This window comes from Grampus griseus, assembly GCF_964374135.1.
Source record: "Grampus griseus genome assembly, chromosome: 11".
Lineage (NCBI taxonomy): Eukaryota > Metazoa > Chordata > Mammalia > Artiodactyla > Delphinidae > Grampus > Grampus griseus.
In genome coordinates, this window is record NC_139005.1 from 98,605,855 (window position 1) to 98,626,625 (window position 20,771).

At 49.2% G+C, this 20,771-nt stretch overlaps 1 protein-coding gene across 1 annotated transcript; it reads right to left on the minus strand.

Moving 5' to 3' along the window:
* Nucleotides 1-18,881: 18,881 nt before the first annotated feature.
* Nucleotides 18,882-19,609, minus strand: LOC309830192 (actin-related protein 2/3 complex subunit 3-like). Its single transcript, XM_082666592.1, has one exon. The coding sequence runs from the start codon at nt 19,560-19,562 to the stop codon at nt 19,026-19,028; it is 537 nt and encodes a 178-aa protein (XP_082522718.1). The 5' UTR covers nt 19,563-19,609; the 3' UTR covers nt 18,882-19,025.
* Between the last annotated feature and the right edge of the window lie 1,162 nt (nt 19,610-20,771).

Here is a 20,771-nt window from a genome sequence, read left to right on the forward strand (position 1 = left end):
CAGTTGAAGGAAAACTAAGAGAACTTTTTGTCAGTAGACCTATCTTAAAAGAATTGCTGAAGAAATTTTTGTAAACAGAAAGGAAACAATAAGGTGAGGAACCTTGGAACATCAGGAAAGCGAGCAAAAGTATAGGAAAATACAATAGGTTTTCATTCTCCTCTTGAGTTTTCTAAATTATGTTTGACACTGAAGAAAAATTATAACACTGTCTGATGTGGTTCTAAATATATGAAGCGGAAATATTTAAGACAACTGTAAACAGAAAGAGTAAAGGGACCTAAAGGGAGATGAGATTTCTATGCTTCACTCTAACTGGTAAAATAACGCCAATAGACAGATAAGTTATGTATACATAATGCAATACCTAGAACAACTACTAAAATAGTTATATAAAGAAACACTGTACATAAGTAAAAATGGAATTCTGAACAAGTTCAGTGAACCCACAAAATGACAGGAAAAAGAAAACAAAAAATAGAACAAACATAAAACAAAAATCAAATTGGCAGACTTAAGTCCTAACGTATCGATAATTACGTTAAATGTAAATGGTCATTTACCATTTAAGGACAATTGAAAGACAGAAATTGGCAATTACAAAAGGGAAATAGAGTGAATTTTAAAGATGACCCAACTATGTACCATCTACAAGAAACCCGTGTACAATAGTTCAGGCAGCTTAAAAGCAAAAGGGCAGGAAAGATAATATCGTGCAAATATCAATTTAAAAAATCACATGGGGGCTTCCCTGGTGGCACAGTGGTTGAGAGTCCGCCTGCCGATGCAGGGGACATGGGTTTGTGCTCCGGTTCGGGAAGATCCCGTGAGCCCGTGAGCCGTGGCCGCTGAGCCTGCGCGTCCGGAGCCTGTGCTCCGCAACGGGAGAGGCCACAGCAGTGAGAGGTCCGGGTACCGCAAAAAAAAAAAAAAAAAAAAAAATCACATGGTTATATGAATATCAGATGAAGTAGACTTCAGAGCAAAGCAAATTGCTGTAGATAGAGATTATGTAACGATAAAACGGCGAATCTACTAACAAGACAGACACACCAATCCTAAATGTGTACGCATCGAAGAACAGAGTTGCAAAATACGTGAGACAAAAACTGATGGAATTGAGAGGAAAAGTAGATAACTCCACAGTTACGTCTGGAGGCTTCAATGTTCCTCCCTCAACAATTGAAAGGACAACTACACAGAATGTCAACAAAGATACAGAAGAACTCAACTACACCATCCACTAAAACGATCTAAACAACATTTAGAGAACACCCCAGCCAGCAATAGCATAACACACATTGTTTTAACTGTCAGAGAACATATACCAAGATAGACCATATCCTGGGCCATAACACAAACCTCAAAAAAAATTAAAAGAACTGAAATTATACAGTGTGTTCTCTAATCACAAGGGAGGCCAACCAGAAATTCAGAACAAAAAGATAACAGGAAAATCTCCAAACACTTGAAGACTAAACAACACACTTCTAGATAACCCATGGGTCAAGAGGAAGTCTCAAGGGAAGTTAAAAAATTATATTGAGCTGAATTAAAATGAAAATACAATGTATCAAAATTTGTGAGAACAGCTAAAGCAGTGCTGAGAGGAAAGTTTATAGCACTAAATTCGTACATTAGAAATGAGGGGGGACTTCCTTGGTGGCGCAGTGGTTAAGAATCTGCCTGCCAGTGCAGGGGACATGGGTTCGTTCCCCGGTCCAGGAAGATCCCACATGCCGCGGAGTGGCTGGGCCCGTGAGCCATGGCCGCTGAGCCTGCGCGTCCGGAGCCTGTGCTCCGCAACGGGAGAGGCCACAACAGTGAGAGGCCCACGTACTGCAAAAAAAGAAAAAAAAAAAAAAAAAAAAACTTATCTGTGTATCTTGCCTGTAGACCTTTGGTTTGCAACCCCTATAAACACTTCTAATTCCATATTTTCTTAAGACATGGAGGCGACGGTAGAGGACAGAGTATGAGCTGAATCATACTGAGAAATTTAAGATGTATAGATGTGGCTCTGTTTGGTGCTCTCCTCACATTGATTCACCCTCCTACCTTGCCTCATTTCTCTTCTCTCTCACTCTTACTTCCCTGGGATTGCAGGCTTCCAATAAAGCATGAGCATGTTTAGAAAGAAAGTGGAGGAGGGGAGAGTTATGACACCATGCAGCCGTTGCCCAGCAAAGTGTTAGGGACGTATCTAAGGGATAGAGAGATATAAAATGCCTGGTGATGTTCTTATCAATCCAGGCCCAGCTAGGATTCTTGCTGGCGGTGTGAAGTGTTGGGGCAGCGTTTCCTGGCTAGCCAGCCACAGCTGCGCATGAGCTGGAATTCTCTCTCATGGTGCCTTTGCTCACACCCCCCAGGGTTTGGGGGGCAGATTCATTGAGAAGAGGTCGCAGTACTTGTAGTCATTCATTCCTAGGCTGCTGGAGCCACTCTCCCCTGTCTCTTCATCTTCTGAGTCTCACTCATAGAAAGGGTCAATCCACAAACTTTGGCTGCATGTCTGTCCCAGGCGGGGCAGTATGCTGGGTGCTCAGAACGGAGCCAGACACAGCCCTGCCCAGGACGACTCAGGACTAGGCATCATCAGCATAGAGATTAGAAACCATCAAAGAAAAACATGATGAAATAAACTCATGACCTGTTTCTAAAGGCAAGGAAATGTGTTCTGCATTTTGGAAATCTTTCCGTTCAACACCGTCAAAATAAAGAAGCAAAGGGTTGTTGCTGGAAGGGATAAGCTTCAAAACTGGGGAAAAATAGCTCATGTGGGACTGTCTTTGTTCCAAACACACTTGATCAATGAGTGGTTACTGCGTGGTGTTTTTAAAGGGAGTTAAAATGTTGTCCTACTAGAGTACAGAGGGTCATAGGGCACCACGGCCTCTAGTTTTAAGTCTTGGTGATGACTTCAGTGTTTCAAATAAAAATTTTTTTTTGGTGGGGCAGATCAGATCTAAAGTCTTACTAATTCTGTATAACTCTGAACAAATCCTTACCTGTCTCTGTAAAGTACATCTCTTATCTTTATGGGTTGTTTCATTTCTCCATTGCAGTTTAAAAAATATATTTTGAATTTTCCCTGGCTTCAGAATGAAGTCATAAGACCTCAGAATTGCCAACAGATGCTCTCTTTCTAGAACGTGAATGTGCGGAGGAGTTTTATTAAAGTGATTTTTGTGTGCAGAAAAAGATTAGACATGTATAAAACTGCCGTAAAAAGTACACACATACTCTGGGGGATGTCTCAGATTTGATTTCAGGGTTCACTCTTGCATAGATAATGATAGCCTTTAATTTATACACTTTTTTTTTGCGGGGGGGGCTTCTTTTTTTGTGTGTTTGGCCTATGTCCCCACTGTGATTCTAAATTGCCAAAACTTAAACATGGAAAACTGGTATTTGAGATTAGGCATAAATTATGAGATCATATACCTCCAAAATTTTTCATGCATTTTGGATATTCTCAGTTCCAGTGTTCTTTTTTTTTTTTTTTGGTACGCGGGCCTCTCACCGCTGTGGCCTCTCCCGTCACGGAGCACAGGTTCCAGACGCACAGGCCCAGTGGCCATGGCTCATGGGCCCAGCCGCTCCGTGGCACGCGGGATCCTCCCGGACCAGGGCACGAACCCGCATCCCCTACATCAGCAGGCGGACTCTCAACCACTGCGCCACCAGGCAAGCCCAGTTCCAGTGTCCTTTAACACCAGTAATGAACATGGGCTGGGAGCAGTGTAGGTTGTTAAAAGTACTTGCCAAACATACTTCTAAAGCTTAACCCCATTAAGGGAAAAAGAAAAAAAAAAAAGAAATAGCATTACTGTACATTGGCTTGAAAGCAATCTGCCCAATGACTGGCCTCCAAATGTTTCTCATTAAATACCTTCCCCAAGGGCAGGACTATAGGACTCATTCATTTCTTAATTTACAGCCCCTATAGCTCAGGGTCAGACAACGTTAGATGCTCAGTAGATACCAGCTGAATGGATTCTTTGAAAGCATGTGACAGTAAGAGGCGTGTTAAAAGGATGGGTCCCCAAGAGTAGGATCCATGCCCCAGGGCAAAGGATGCTGCGCTTTCACTTCCAAGGTGGACTTCTGGAACTCTGAGCAGAGGTAGTGCCTTGAAATCCAAGAAGCTGCCTTGCCTGGAGGAAGGCACTCCGCAAGAGCCAGAAGGCAGTCTGATGCTGCTGAGTTCCTGGGTGTGGCCTGGGCGCTACTCCCTGTTCCTCCCTCAGAACGCGCTGGGGGCAGTGGAATCCCAAGAGAAGTTCTGGGGAATCCTGAGTTGGGGGGACCTTACCCTCTTGGAGGCCCTTCGCGGTGGGGTGGAGGTTACTGCCTGGAGGTTGGTGCAGAGAGGACTTACTGGTGGCTTCCGTCTAGAACAGTCTTCTCTCTTCCCCAGGTGGTTCTCACCTGTTCTTCAGGACTCCAGTCAGATGTTCCCTCTCTGGGAAGACTACCCTGCCCCCCAGTCTGGGTTACCTGTCTCCTCTCCTCTGGGTCTCCTGGTTCCCCATGTGACCATCTACCATAAACAAATCACATGATATTGCAATCCTGTTGCATTCATAGCCTGTGAGCTCCTTTGGGAGGGACCATGTCTCCAGGCATCACTGTGTCTCTGTGATCAGAACAGGGTGTTCCTGGGTCCCCACTACCCCTCCCTCTGCCCACCCCAGTTTATCAAGGTTCTATTGAAGATAATGTATTTTCCCCATCCCCACTCATACCCCCAGCTGCTTTAAATATTTTTCTTTGTGTTTGTTTTTCAACAGTTTGACTATTCGGTATTTAGAATGTGGTTTTCTTTGTGTTTACCCTGTTTTGGATAAATTGAGCTTCCTGAATCTGTGGGTTGGCATCTTTCATTGCTTTGGGGAAATTCTTGACCATAATCTGAGTATTGCTTTTGCTGCCCACACCCACCCCTGTTTTTCTGGGGCTATAATTACATGTATGTTGGGCCTTTTGACTATGTCCCATAGGTCTTCTATCCTCTTTTAAAATCCATTCTTCTGGGCTTCCCTGGTGGCGCAGTGGTTGAGTCCGCCTGCCAATGCAGGGGACGCAGGTTTGTACCCCAGTCCGGGAAGATCCCACATGCCGCGGAGCGGCTGGGCCCGTGAGCCATGGCCGCTGAGCCTGCGCATCTGGAGCCTGTGCTCCGCAACGGGAGAGGCCACAACAGTGAGAGGGCCACGTACCACAAAAAAAAAAAAAAAAAAAAAAAAAAATCCATTCTTCTATTTTTTTCTATGTTTCAATTTACATATTTTTATTGATTTATCTTTGATTTCATTTTTCTTGTGTTCTACTATGTCTAATCTGTTGTTGAACCTTTTCCTTGAGTTCTTTTTTTTTCTTTTCTTTTTTCTTTGGCTGTGTTGGGTCTTCGTTGTGCGCACAGGCTTTTCTCTAGTTGCAGCGAGCGGGGCCTACTCTTTGTTGAGGTGCACTGGCTTCTCATTGCGGTGGCTTCTCTTGTAGCGGAGCACGGGCTCTAGGCATGCAGGCTTCAGCAGTTGTGGTGCATGGACTTAGTTGCTCCTTGGCATGTGGGATTGCCCCGGACCAGGGATTGAACCCGTGTGCCCTGCATTGACAGGCAGATTCTTAACCACTGTGCCACCAGGGAAGTCTCTCCCTTGAGTTCTTAATTTTCCAGTTCTAGAATGTCAGTTTGGTTATTTGGTTCTTTTTTCTCTAAAGTGTCCAATTTCCTATTGAAAATCTACCTTTCATTATTTTGCCTATGTTTTCCTTTAGTTTCCTTGACATATGCATAATTATTATTTTAAAGTTCTTGTCAGCTAACTTCCATACCTGGATCAACAGTGGTTATGTACCCTTTGCTTGTCTTTTCTGTTCATTCCTTGTCATATTTTCTTCACTCTTTTCAGGTATAGTAATTTTAATTGAAAGCTGAACATTGTGTAGGGAAAGCAAGGAGGCTCCAGGTGACTTTATTCTCCTCTAGGGATGGTTTCTCCTCACCTCTTAAAAATATTCCTGCTTATGTGAAAAAAAGCTAAATACAAAACTGTCCCTGGGCTTCCATGGTGGCGCAGTGCTTAAGAATCTGCCTGCCAATGCAGGGGACACGGGTTCGAGCCCTGGTCCGGGAAGATCCCACATGCCAAGGAGCAACTAAGTCCATGCACCACAACTGCTGAGCCCGCGTGCCTAGAGCCTGTGTTCTGCAACAAGAGAAGCCACCACAATGAGAAGCCCACGCACCGCAACGAAGAGTAGCCCCCGCTCGACACAACTAAAAGAAAGCCCGCGCGCAGCAATGAAGACCCAACGCAGCCATAAATAAATAAATTTATTAAGAAAAGAAAAAACCAAAAAACTCTCCCTATTGGATAAATGGTTTGAGAGCCTTTTCACCTCAGTCCAACCAGAAACTGAGCAGGGAAGGGGCTGAGTTGCAGTTTGAGTCATACTCAGTTTGTCTCTGGGGCGTCCCTGTTCCCAGATCACGCCCTCCCGAACTTTCGACTGGACGCCTGCCGGGCTTTGTCTCCCGGCCCCGAGAGACTACAGGACAGTCAGCTCTCCTACATCCTGCCCAAGTAGCTTCAACATCCACTACTACATGGTACATGGAGGCTGGCTGCATTGTGGACGTAGGTCTCCTCCCAGGCTGGGCTTGTGTGTCCTGAGCCTCACTCTGCCTTTCCAATTTCCTTCTGGTTCCCTGGACTCCTGCACAGCTCCAGAACTCAGCAAATGCGCCCCCCAGGACAAATGGGCTGTGCCTGCAAACCCCCTCAAGTTTTCTTGCCCCGCCTTCCCGTGCGACCACCGGATATTAACGGGATTCCCCTTCCTCTGGCCAAGCCTCCCAGCCAACAGCAGCCCCCTCCTCAGTCCTCAGAAAGAACAATGGTTAGAGATTGTCAGCCTCTCTCAGGGTCTCCCAGCGCTAGAATTTAATCTAATCTAAGCCTCATTACTCCCATGACTCTTTGGTGCCTTTAAAAATATGATTTTTGCAATTTACCCAGCTTTTCGAATTGAGGTGATGGGAACATTGGCCTGTTACTCCAGTTTAAAAAGTAGAAAAAGAATGTCTCCTACATAGTTTATCCACATACTTGCTTTTTTTAAAAATACAAGTCATGGGCTTCCCTGGTGGCGCAGTGGTTGAGAGTCCGCCTGCCGATGCAAGGGACACGGGTTCATGTCCCGGTCTGGGAAGATCCCACATGCCGCGGAGTGGCTGGGCCCGTGAGCCACGGCCGCTGAGCCTGCGCGTCCGGAGCCTGTGCTCCGCAACGGGAGAGGCCATAACAGTGAGAGGCCCGCATACCACACACACACACACGAATATATATATATATACAAGTCATGCTTAAGTGAAAAAACTAAAGACGCAATTGTATCGACACTGTGATTACAGCTGTAAAACTCCTTTGTGCAAGTGAACAAGAACTAGAGAGGAACGTGGAAAAATGAGTCTAATGGGATGGGGCAGTGGGGTTATCCGTTTTTCTTGGCCTTCTGATTTCTGTTAATATGATTAAAACGTGGTTTATAGAATTTTCAAAACTATTATTTTAGAAATCGACGCTTGGCTGTGTAGCTCCGCCTGAGGACTGATTCCAAGATGGTGTCCCAGGGTTTTGGAAATGGGTCCCTTCCCTCACTTCCCATCCGTTCCCTGCTCTTCCGGACACCTGTCTGGCCCCTTCTTCCTCCTCACTGAGACTCTTAAAGAAGGTGGGGAGAAGTCACCTCGTTGACCCAGTGGGTTCCCTGCCCATTCCCTGATGCTTTAGTAGACGGAGCTCTAGGCTTGGAGCCAGGAGAGCTGGGGAGAGGGGAGCACGAGGCCCGGCTCTCAGGGGCTGCACAACGCCTGGCGAGCCCCTGGCCTTCCTGAGCCCCAGTTTCTCCATCTGTAAAGTGGGCACGGTATCCCTATCTCACAGTGTCAGCGAGGACTCAGGGCCACGCTGTGTGCAGCTGGCCACAGGTTGGCTGAGTCTGCATTCGAGCCCTGGGATCCACAGATGTGAGCAGATGGCAGCTGTGGAGGCTCAGGCCGCTGGTGGAGGGACGCATAGGTGGTCCGGGCTGTGCTGGGCTGATCTGATCAGATACATTCACAAGTCAGGCCCGTCTGCATGCCTCACGCTTGCACGGGACACTATATATGGGTGATCGCAGGACAAACGTGCACTGTCTCCTGAGCTGGGGTCCCTGGGAGGAGCAGAGGGGACCCCTGCCCAGTGGTGAGAGAGATGGGCAAAGGGTCGGTGCCAGGACAGGCTGGCCAGTGAGAGAGCCAGGGCAGAGGATCCGGGGACATCCCGAGGAGGGCCGGGGGGGAGGAGGCCTGCATCCCACCAGGCCCACAGACCACCCAACCTCGACCAATGTCAAACCCCCAAATCCCAGAGGGAGTGAAAGGTGTTTGGTGGTCTGAAACACGAGAGCATGTAAAGTGTGTTCATACATGAAGTCAGCCTCGTAACTTGTGAAATCCAAGACACAGGCTGACTTTTTCCCATGTTGGGGTAAACACTGCACTTTTCGTGTTAAGATGGAAACTAAAACCGAAGATAAAGTCGGAGCCCCCTGCAGCGGTCACTGGGTGCCTTGTCAGATGTGTCTCTCAGCTCCCGAAGCTTCTGTCTGTGGCCAGGGCCGGGGTGGGGGGGGGGGCGCCCAGGAGCGGCGGTGCAGAGGTGGCCCACCCCCTCATTACACCGTTCCTGAGACAGTCGGGACACCTGGGGTAGCTTTTGAAGCGTGAGAATGGGCTTGCCAGGAGGAGGACAGCCTTCAGGGGAGGGAATGGCAGCTCAGGCAAAGGAGGGATGTTTCATGTCTGAATGGAAACTCCCTCCCCCATAGCAGCCGCTCCACGAAGGCAGGATTTTGCCTGTTTGGTTCATGTCTGCATCTAGGACAGTGCCTGGCACATAGTAGGTGCTCAATAAAATACTTGGCGAGTGAATGGATGAGTGAGCTGGGTGTGCAGAGAGAAGAGGCTGGAGAGGAAGCTGAAGGAAACAGGGCAGTTTGTCCAGGGGCCTCATGTGGCAGAGTCTGAGGTCCTGCACGCGGTCCTGCAGACAGAGAGGAGGTAGCAGAGTTGCAGCAAGATCTCTTCGCTATCGCCCACTGTCCCAACACTGTGGGAGGGAGCAGCGGGCGTGGGGCTGACTGGACCCTGGGCAGTGTCATGGCCACAGCTGCAAACATCGCAGACCTCCAGGACAGCCCAGGGGCCTGGCCTGGTTTCTTGCTGTAAAGCCTGTGGTACGTGCAAGGCTTCTCCTGGCCACCCCTACCACATGGCCAGACGGCAAGAGGAAGCGGGAAGCCATCCTGAGCAAAGCCAGGCTGCCCGAAGGAAGGTGAGGGGCCAGGCCCAGCAGCCGAGGTAGAGACATCGGAGGAGGCCACCTTGTGCCCTGAGCACCGTGTGCACCTGGATGCCGGCGGTCATCCAACCCCCAGGGCCTCCCTCTGTAAAGCGGCAGCTCCCCAGCGCACCAGCTTCTGGGAGGACCTCAGCTGATGATGTGCCGACACGTGGCACAGGACCTGGCCCTTGGTCAGGGCTCCATAAAGACATACCAGGATGTAGACATACAGAGACGCCAGGCCCACCTGCAGAGGCCAAGGCCTCTCTCCAAACCTTTGTCGTTCTTTCTGCCTTGGGTGTCTCTCCCCTCCCACCTCTGTCCATGGAATTCTTCATCCTCTTCCCAGCTCAAGTTTCCATGAAGTCTTCCAAGACCAGCTCTCCCTGCTACATCCTCCTCCCCCGCCCCCTTCGTCTCCTCCTGCATCAGAGCTAACGCTTATCAGATGGTTCCGTGTGCAAAGCACAGGTCTAGAAGCTTCACAATGGTATCCAGGTTAATCCTCCCAGCACCGGTCTAGAAGCTTCACAAGGTATCCAGGTTAATCCTCCCAGCGCCAGTCTAGAAGCTTCACAAGGTATCCAGGTTAATCCTCCCAGCGCCAGTCTAGAAGCTTCACAAGGTATCCAAGTTAATCCTCCCAGCACCGGTATGAGGGTGATGTCAATATCCTTTTTTTTTTTGCGGTACGTGGACCTCTCACTGCTGTGGCCTCTCCCGCTGCGGAGCCCAGGCTCCGGACGCGCAGGCTCCGGACGCGCAGGCTCAGCGGCCATGGCTCACGGGCCCAGCCGCTCCGCGGCACGTGGGATCTTCCCGGACCGGGGCACGAACCCGTGTCCCCTGCATCGGCAGGCGGACTCTCAACCACTGCGCCACCAGGGAAGCCCCCAATATCCTTTTTTTATAAAGAAGCCTCTGCAGCTCAGGGCAGGTAAGTGACTTGCCTAAGGGCATGCAGCCAGTGAGGGGTGGAGGCAGTGTTTTAACAGAGGTCTGTGAGGTCAAAGCTTGCTCTCAGCTATCAGGAGACGCTGCCAGGAGCGAGACGGGGCTAGACGGGGCTGCGGTGTCCTCTAACCTTGTCCCTTGGCGCTCTGTGTGTACAGGGGAATCCTGACGACCTACTTTAGGGCTTGCTTCACACACTGTCTCCATCCGGGAGACCTGGAGCTGAGTATCTTGAAAGCCAGGCCCAGGGCCCACTTGCCCAAATGCACCACCCACTCTCCTCCTTCTTTACTTGCCCACCTGGCAAACTTTTGCTGCGCATGCCTGAGAGCCCCCCTGCTCCCTGAATCCTGCGTCTTCTCAGGGCACCTGTGGCCTCCCCCAGACCGTGAGCTCCCGGGAGCCGGGCCGGACACCTCCAGGCCTGGCACAGATCTGTGCTCAGCCTTTGTGAATGAACAAATCCAGTCCCACATGGATTGATTCTGAAGTGGCCCTGGAACTGGAGGGACGAGATTGAGCTTTGGTTTTGCTACTTAATTGCTGTGTGCTTCCAGCAAGTCCCTTCACCTATTTCAGCCTCAGTTTTCTCATCCATAGAATGGGGGCAATTTGTGGCAAAGAGAGATGGAAGCGCTTCATAAACTTTGAGTTGTAAGGAGGGATGACGGTGGCCTCAGGGAAGGCCTGGTGGATCTGCTCCTTGTTAAGCAAAGCAGACACTTGGTAAGGCTCACAGCTATACAGATTGTCCTAAAATATGAATCCATGCGATCAAAAGATTGTTGTGTTCCTTTAGAAAAACACTACCTACGGAGACACCCTGCCCCCACCATTTAGTTTAACAAGTTTGCTCTGGTCACAAAAACCCCAGCGACTCCCCGGTACACACAGCTGGAACCTATGAAGAAAGTTCAGGCCTTTATTTAATTAGAACCGTTTGTCCTTCCAGCAAACGGCAGGTGTCTGGGCCAACTTAGAAAGAGATGCTCATTAGAGCAGCATGTGCCCTTTGACCTGTTCATCTGACTTCTGGGAATCTGTCCTAAAGAAATAATCCCAAATGTGGAAAGGCTCACGAACAAATAAACAGTCCTTGCAGTATTTCTTATAACAGCAAAGAAACTGGAATCAACCTGACCCTCCAAAAAGGGATGAGCTGATGATGTTTCCCCAACCTGATGGCATTCTATCCCCCACTGGCGAGGATGGCCGTGGAGGCTCTGCAGCAACGCGGAGCGCGGTTATGAGAAGAGGTTAATTAAGGAAATCAGGTTGCAAACTGTGTGCCCCGAGACGAGCTGCGTAAACTACGCGTATAAAACACTGGAACTAAATGTACCACCATTCTACCTGTGTCAAGAGAATGAGATTATGGGTAAATTTTTTTCTCCGTCTTCCCAATCTTCTGCAATGTGGTTACAGTTAAAAGTATATTATAAACCTAAAAAACTCAAAACAAAGAAACAATGCCTGGTTTTCTTAGGGTAGAGGTAGAACTTCCAACTTTGTAAACACAAATTCTACAGAACCACTCCGGTGGCCTGTCTTAGATGTTTTTCTTTAATGTAAAAGTAATACATGTACAGAGGAACAAGTATGCAGGGCAGAAAGACCAGCAAACGCCACTGTCCTAATGACACTGCCTTTTTCTTCCAGTAGTCTTCACCTTTATGTACAATTTAACAAAGCCTGGGGCTTCCCTGGTGGCGCAGTGGTTAAGAATTCACCTGCCAATGCAGGGGACACGGGTTCGAGCCCTGACCAGGAAGATCCCACATGCCACGGAGCAACTAAGCCCGTGCACCACAACTACTGAGCCTGCGCTCTAGAGCCTGCGAGCCACAACTACTGAGCCCACGTGCCACAGCTACTAAAGCCTGCGCACCTAGAGCCAGTGCTCCGCAACAAGAGAAGCCACTGCAATGAGAAGCCCGTGCACCGCAACGAAGAGTAACCCCTGCTCGCCACAACTAGAGAAAGCCCGCGGGCAGCAGCGAAGACCCAATGCAGCCAAAAATAAATAAATAAAATTAATTAATTAATTAAAAAAAACAGAAAAACAAAGCTTGGTGTATATCCAATTTTAAGTTCTGCTTTTTTGTTTTATTTAAAAAACAAGCACCTCTGTTGCAACAGTCTTCATAGGTTAAATTTAATAGTTCCCTGATAAATCAACTACACTCCAATAAAAATTAAAAAAAAAAAATTACATGATCTTCCATAGTGGGGATCTGTCATGTACTTACTTAACTATTCCTCTATATTACATACTAGTTATTATGTTTCCATTTGTGTTTATGTTTCTATTATAAATCTCATGGCAATAAATATAATTGTACGTAATGTACACATGGTTGTCCATAATGAATATGTAAAAACTTATAGCTTTCCTTTCCATCAGCAGTAACAAATTAGAAAACGTGATGGGAAAAATATTCCATTCAGAATGACAATAAAAAATATAAAGTGCTCAGAACTAAAGAATTAAGATGTAAGATCTGCACTTTAAAAAAAAAAAACTGCAAAATTTTAATAAAAGCTGCAGCTCTCAGGGAGTTCCTTGGTGGTCTAGTGGTTAGGATTCAGTGCTTTCACTGCTGTGGCCTGGGTTCAATCTGAGATACCACAAGTTGTGCAGCGTGGCCAAAAAAAAGTAAAAAAAAAAAGGTTAAAATAGTAAAGTCTATATTAAAAAAAAAGTTGCAGCTCTCAAAGAAGAGGGAGTCATGGGCTGGGCTTCAGTTCTCAAAGGTGCCTACCACGTTCCACCCCTTGGCTACTCAATACACCCATACCCCCTTGCTCTCTACATACAAACTTGTTTTTGCTTAACTCAACCCAACTGTCTCACATTCCACTACAAAGTTATTAACTTTCCCCCACCCAGAGGCAACCAACATCATGTCCAGATGTTACATCCAGATGCAATCAAATTAAGGCCCCTGTTCAGCATCCACCATCCTCAGGGGACGGTCCTCCACTAATTCTGTAACAATCCCTGTAGCAATCAGAACTGTTCGTCGCAAGCTGTGGAAACCAACTCTGGTTGAAGTCAATAGAAAGAAATTTATGGAAATGGTATTGGGTAGCTTGTAGAATTATCAGAAACACTGCAGACCAAGCCTAAACCTGGGCTAGACCGGGGACACTTGGAGTAAAGCCAGGGCTACAGCCAAATTCAGGGCACAAAACCGGTCAGGTGATGTCACTGCCAGCTACCACCGTGCCACTCAGCGCCGGCCACCACGGCTTGCTCTGCTTCCAGCACTGACCCCAGAAACTCCATGTTCTTGCGCTGCTGCTTTTAACTGCTAACACAATGGATTCGCCATCAGCCTTGCTTCCTTCCATCACCAGCTGCCTGTACAAAATCTGGGGCAGTTCCATAAGATTGGCTCGCCTTGGTCACAGGCCAGCACCCTAGCTTTAAGGGAGGCTGGTGTGGGGACGTGAGCGTTTAGTTTCTGCAGTGGGAAGGAAGCAGTGCCTCCCCCTGAGGCTCTAAAGTGGGGAATTTCTCAAACAAAGGTGGAAAATGGATAGATGCCTATTATAATCCCATTCACTTTTCTGGACTAGCAGGAAATTTCAAGATCGTCATTCTTTTGTCTGCGGCCAACAACAAAAGAAATGCAAATCTGCCCTGAAACAAGCAAAAACCCAAGCTCAAGTCTTCCCAGCCTCCACTGCTGCCCCCAGGGCATCCGGAGAGCATTTTTCCAGAACCTCAGCAGTTAGAGTTGCATTTTGTCAAAACAAAATTACATGTGCTTCAGCCTTGGAATGGCTTCTCCTCCTCCCTTCTTTTCTTCTTTGACCACAGGAGCTCCAATGGTTTTAATCTTTATAACTATCACCTTTCCCATTTCCACTTCCCTGCTCTTAGGACAGCCGCGTACCATGCCCCTACCCCCAACGTCAGGCTCGCATCGTGGGCTTTTCTGTTTTCTGGGCTTTCGTTTGTGTGAGGCAACAGTTTTATATAGTCTCCAAAGCAGAGTACAGCTCCTCGAGAACTATCTTTTCACAGAAAATTCAACGATGGCGGTTTTTATTTGAATTTGCCCTGATAATCCTTCTTCTGATCCGCGGAGAGTTCCAGGACAGCTGATGTCATAAGAGTCCCTCGGACCTTGTTGCTCTCCGACCTGCTTCCTTCCCTGGTCCCAACGCCTATTTACAGAGTCCCTGACCACAGACACGGAATACCTCTTCCGAACCCCTCTCTAACTGTATCAGTCTGCAAGGCTGCATAACAAAGTACCACAGACCGGGGGATGTAAACGATAGAAAGGTATTTCCTCACAGTTCTGGAAGCCAGAAGTTCGAGATCCAGGTGTTGGTAGAGCTGGTCCCTTCTGAGGTTTCTCTCTTTGGCGTGTAGACGGCTCTCCTCGCCCCGTGTCCTCACATGGTCTTTCCTCCGTGTGTGTCTGTGTCCTCACCTCCTTTTCTTCTAAGGACCCCAGTCCTACTGGATGGGGGACCACTCTAATGACCCCATTTAATGTGATCCCCTCTTCAATGGCCCGGTCTCCAAATACAGTCACATTCTGAAGAACTGGGGGTTAGGACTTGTGACTTTTGCGGGGGACTCAATTCAGCCCAGGACACTCACTCACCAACCACCTGTCACCGGCTGGGTGGGCACTGCAGGCTGGTGACGAATGCGTGGGCTCAGGACCCAGACATGCTGGGGTGCACCCCGGCCCCGCTGCTGGTGCACGTGAGGCTGGCAGTCTCCTCTATGGTCCTGCCCCCCCTGCTGTGAAAGAGGGTTCGTGCAGAGTGAAATGGGATCAAAGGCGGAGACGTGCAAAGGTGCGGGACGGATGGGAACAACATCGTTCGCCGTCAGCGGGGAGGTGGACGAATGAGACGGGCCCAGGCAGGGACTTCTGGTCACTTCCCGGTCACCGGCGGTCCTGACGATGGGGGCTGCCGTGCCGCGTGGGGGGCACAGGTTCAAGGCGTAAGAGTCAGGAGAGAGAGGCGTCTGTGGGAGGCCCGGGAGAGCCCAGGGCTTCTCCACAGCTTGTGTACTTGGCACAATTTGGAAGCTCTCATTTTGGGAGCCCACTTGAAGGGTTGGGACTTTTTGCACTCGTCCCCCTAGTCACACGGTTGCGCCTCTGAGGAACACCTTCCGCATGAGGAAAGACGCCAGTGGAGTGGAGCAGGGACCCAGAGGGGGCGGTGAATGGGCTCAGGAGCAGAGGTGCTTGGATGGCAGCCCTGAGCCAGTTCCCAGGCTGGCAGAGGGCGGCGTCTGGGGCCACACTGGGCGCCAGCTCTGCCACGCCCCTGAGCCACAGGCTCCCCAGCCGTCACGTGGGGGGGAGGATGCCCATCTCAGCGGAGGTTTGGATGCTGGGCGTGGCCCTGACTCAAAGCCACGCTTGCTCTCCATGCTGCACTGCCAGCTGCTGGAAAGGCCGCTTCTGCATTCACACACTAGACAGGATTTGGTTTTTGGCTGTGCCCTGCGGCATGCAGGATCTTAGTTTCCCCGCCAGGGATCGAACCCTCCCTCGCCCCCTGCAGTGGAAGCGCGGGGTCTTAACCACCAGACCGCCAGGGAAGTCCCTTGACAGGATTTATTGAGCACCCAAGGTGTGCAGACACAGTCCTTGCCCTCAGGGAGCTAGTGGGTTAGTGGGTGGAGAGAAAACCAACACTTTAACAAAGAAAGAAAGGAGTATGAAAGGGAGCAGTGTCACGAAGGGGATGGCATCTCGCCTGAGACCTGAAGGACCGAACGGGGCGGCTGGCTGAGTGGAGAGGCAGGAAGGGAGGGGAGGAGCTTGGGTGTTCTAGGAGCCGTGCAAAGGCCAGGGGGCTGCCGCCAGGGCGTGAAGGGTGCAGGGCCAAGATGAGCCTGGAGCGGTGGGCAGGGGCCAGGGCAGCCACTGCCCTGAGAAAACCGCCCGGGTGGGTAGCAGCACCTCATGCGAGAAAACATAGCGGTCCTGTCCTCCAGAGCCTGGGCAGCGTCAAACACATTTGCTTTCTGACTTGGGGAAAAACAGTCCACGTGTGCCAACAGTGATCTTTCAAACAAAATGGAGAATTATTTGTTATGTGGAGGAGGGCAAGCATTTGTTCTGCTCCTCAGAGATGGGAGAAAGCTGGACTGTCACAACGGGACATAACAAATGACTTCCTGCTTGGAGCAGAATCCGAGGGGTGTGTGTCATCTTGTCCTGGACTGGGGGCCAGGTGGCGGGGGGCTCCTTTTGTCCCTAATTCCCCCTGTGGAACCTCTCTGAAGACCATTCCATCTTCCACAAACTACAAGCAAATATGCAGCTTATCAAGTTTCCTGACTCTTACCTCAAGACCCAGAAAGAAAATGATTAGAATTTAGTGCCAGAAAGAAACTTGTCTCTCCAGATAAAATGATACATTTCCTTTGGTCAGAAAACAGGGACTGCATAAGTGATCATAATTTGATTTTTGCTTTGGTTGCCAAGAAACTCAGAGTCAAGTTTCTGTGCAGGAATTATATCACTCCAGGTTTCCTCCCTGTCTCAATTGTATCCTAAAAAATAAAAATTAAAAATAACAACCTTATCACTAGTCAAACACAACATCCACTTTCATTTAGCTCCCTTTTGATCTTTAGCTGCATGACTATAGCTTTTACAGAGTCATAACTGCAGTGTGCATCTAAACTCACACTCAATCTTGTTTTCCTTTTTCTTTTTACATAATATTAGTTCGCAAAGATCCTATTTCTACTCAAGCGTTGTATTTAGCGCTTTCGACTACGGCACAATATTCTACTGAGTCACTGACTACCGACGTTGGTGAGTTCAGTTGTACACACCGTAAATAAGCTATTGTCGGACATTGCGTTTTTCTAGCTTTTCACTGGAATAAACAATTCTGCTACTATAAAAATAAACGAATAAAAGTTATGAAAGAGAAATACAGATATGAAAAATGTTCAACCTCTGTGATGATGAAAGACATATATTGAAACATCGAGACACCCGTCCTTTTGACTGTGGAAATAGCCCAGATTAAACAAAGATACTCGTGCTGGAGAGGAGATGGAGACACGCACGGCTCAGCTCCTGTCTCTCTCTGGGCGTGTGAATTAGTCCATTCCTGGGTGTAGCATCTGCTCTTCTAGTGTATCCATGCGGGGAGCTGAGCCCAGAGCACACAGGTTTCACTGCAGCATGAGTTATAACCCCCAACGTTGAAATGATCTAAATGTCCAATAATAGGAGAGTGGTTAATTCAACGTGTGTACAACTTTTATACTATTCACTCACTGGATGTATAATGTAGATTTCTAATAAGAGGGGGAATGTTTATGCTATAGTGTTCGGTGAAGAACAGAACCCTGGATACAGATGAGCCCGGGATTGGGAGTCAGATGGCCTGGATTCAGATTCCAGAGCTGCCAGTCACTGGTCGCGAGAATTTGACCAATGACCTCACCTTTCTGAGCCTTGGTTTCCTCATCTGCAGAATAGGGGTACTAACGCCTCCCGGGGCTGTTGTATTAATGAAATAACATAAGAGCATATAATCTACTACACACACTACACTTTCCCTGGTTCTCTAACCTCCTTCCACGGCACCCTGGTTCTCCCATGGCTTAAGAACATCAAATTAATATTAAAGTACTAGTGAGTCTCCAATCTGCCTCCAGCTCAGAGCTCCCCACTCACCCTTTATCCAACTGCCTTCAGGACTTTACCATAGCACATCTGTGGGCTTCAGGGACCCACATCGTCCAGTCAAAATGGACCAGATAATCTTCCTGAGCTGCTTAGGGTCTCTGATGCCTCCACACTTTGCAGATGCTGCTCCCTCTGCCCAGGAAACCCTTCTCCCTCTACTGCTCGTCTTTCAAGGGCCGGTCCCATGTCCCGTTTCTGGGAAGCCTCCTTAACCCGGGAGGCCATTAGCAAGCGAGCCCCTTTCATGAGCTTTTCTGGGCTCTTTGCAAACCTCAAACTTAGGAGGTAACCTGTGGGGAGATGAGTGTTGTGTCCTTCTGTTGTTGTTGGGGTTTTGTTTTTGGCCGCTTTAGGTCTTGGCCACAGCGCGCAGGCTTTCTCTGGTTGTGGAGCAGGGGCTGCTCTTTGCTGCAGTGCGCAGGCTTCTCATCGCGGTGGCTTCTCTTGTTGCGGAGCACAGGCTCTAGGCACGCAGGCTCCAGTAGTGGTGGCTCACAGGCTCTAGGCACACGGGCTCAGTAGTTGTGGCTCGCGGGCTCTAGAGCGCAGTCTCAGTAGTTGTGGCTCGCGGGCTCAGTAGCTGTGGTGCACGGGCTTAGTTGCTCCGCGGCATGTGGGATCTTCCCGGACCAGGGCTTGAACCCGTGTCCCCTGCACTGGCAGGTGGATTCTTAACCACTGCGCTACCAGGGAAGCCCTGTCTTTCTGTTTTTGATTTTTTTTTGTTAGAAAATTTCTTTATTATTACTCATTAAGCACCAGCTTAATACTGCAGAAATTTCAAATCACCATCAGCAACTCATTCTTCCCCACCCCACAGCCCAAATTCTTGATAAAGAGCTCTTCAAGTAAAGACACACTCTCTTCTCTCCTCTGTATAAAACTTGACGAAATAAAGGCAAAGAACTGTGTACATCTTGCTGTAAATGCTGCCCACAGCTGTGGAGACAGTGTCTGCCCAAGGCTCCCTTTACTGTCCAGGTCCTGAAAGACTCTTGTTCATGAATTGTCTCTTCACAAAGCGAGTCCACCACTTGCTGGGTTTATCATTCTGAGGGTTACAAACTTTCTCCCAAAGTCTCAGTCCAGTCTCTTGCCTCAGCTGTTGTAAGCAGGTCCTCATCACCTCATCTTCCTGTTTGTTCGCAGGTTTGGCGTAAATTGCATTAAGTGGAAAACCAGGCTCTCCAGGAATGGGAAAATTAGTGATTCCCAGTGTATACATTTCTTTCTCGCCTTGGCTTTTAGAATTGCACTTTTGGAGTTTCCTTAGACACTCAGAAATGTAGAGAGTTATATATATCAAGGTCCTATCAGCTTCATTCTTAATTTCATAGTTTTTGAAGAAGACATTGGCCTTGAAGTAATAGATAGCTTCAGTCACAATATCTGTATCTTTTGTCTCTCTAGGGGCGGGTACTTTGAACTGACTTCTGATAGGCAACAGTGCCATGTTTCCAATGAGTTTCGTGTCAGGGTCCATGAGGGGAGAGTGCCAAGCCGGCATCTTGGAGGCGCCCAGGTTTCAACCCCGGTGAGGAGGGTCGGGTTAGAGCGTGGCGCTTCCGCTCTGGCAGCCCGGGTGGGGTTGTTTTTGATTTTTAAATCTATCATTCATTCAGAAAAGGGCTCATGTAAGTGAGCAGCTTCATAAAATTTCACACACTGAACCCAACCTTGAAACCAATACACAGATTTTAAAAAGCATCCTAACTGGCCCCGGAGAAAGCTGCCTCACGCCCCCTCCAGCCCCTCACCCATCACCAGGGTCATCACTCTGCTGACGTGTCTGAGAGCCTCCCTGTAGCTGCCTGGGTTGTAGAGCTCTCACTTTTCAGGGCTGTGTAGTGCTCCAGCCTGACTGCCCAGGGCTTTCCTTTCGCTGCTGGGGAGGTTGGGGCCTTCCTTGTTGGAAGCCGTTATGAACTACGCTGCAGTGAACACTCTGGTACAGGACTTTCTGTCTCTTGGTGCACACTGCCCAACACGTATATGCCTTTCTGCTGGGTGTAAACCCAGAGTGGGACTGCTGGGTCAGGGGCCCCCTACACTTGGCTAATGGTGTTCCTGTGGGTCTCATCCCGTTGCCCCTCATCTTCACCCGTACACGTTTTGTTTTTGTTTTTCTTCTTCTTTTAAATAAATCTATTTATGGTCCCAACGGACTAATTCATCCTCAGTAACCACCGACTGGTTGCAGCCATGAACTCCTACACGGGCCCAGCGCAAAGGCTGCTTCCTCTCCGGCAAAAAGAATCTCTTTCTCCCCGCTGTTGGGTGTCCCGGGTTCATCACCCTCCACGGATGCTGGGATGTTGGTGGAGTCTGTCCGCTGCCCGGTCCCACTGGTGGTCCCCTGAGGGCAGAGCCAGGTCGCAGCCCGGGACACACCTGGAGTTAGCCACCGACCTGCAGAGCCCGGGGCGACCCGCGCGCAGGGATGGCGAAGGCGCGAAACCCGCAGATCGCGGGTTCGAGGCATTACTTGCGGGCCGGGTCCCACAGGGAGCCCCCCGAATGGTCACCACCCTCAGAAGGCGCCTCCGACCCTGGGGACCCCTCGCCGCCTGACTTCCTTTTTGGCGGAGTCGGGCGGAGCTAACCTTTGCTACCCAGCCCGCCCCTCCGGCCGATGGGTGGGGAGGGGATCGGGTTTCACTGGCGCAGGGGGGGTGAGGGGTGAGGGGGGAGTGCCTCCCGCCCGACTGCGCCCCCC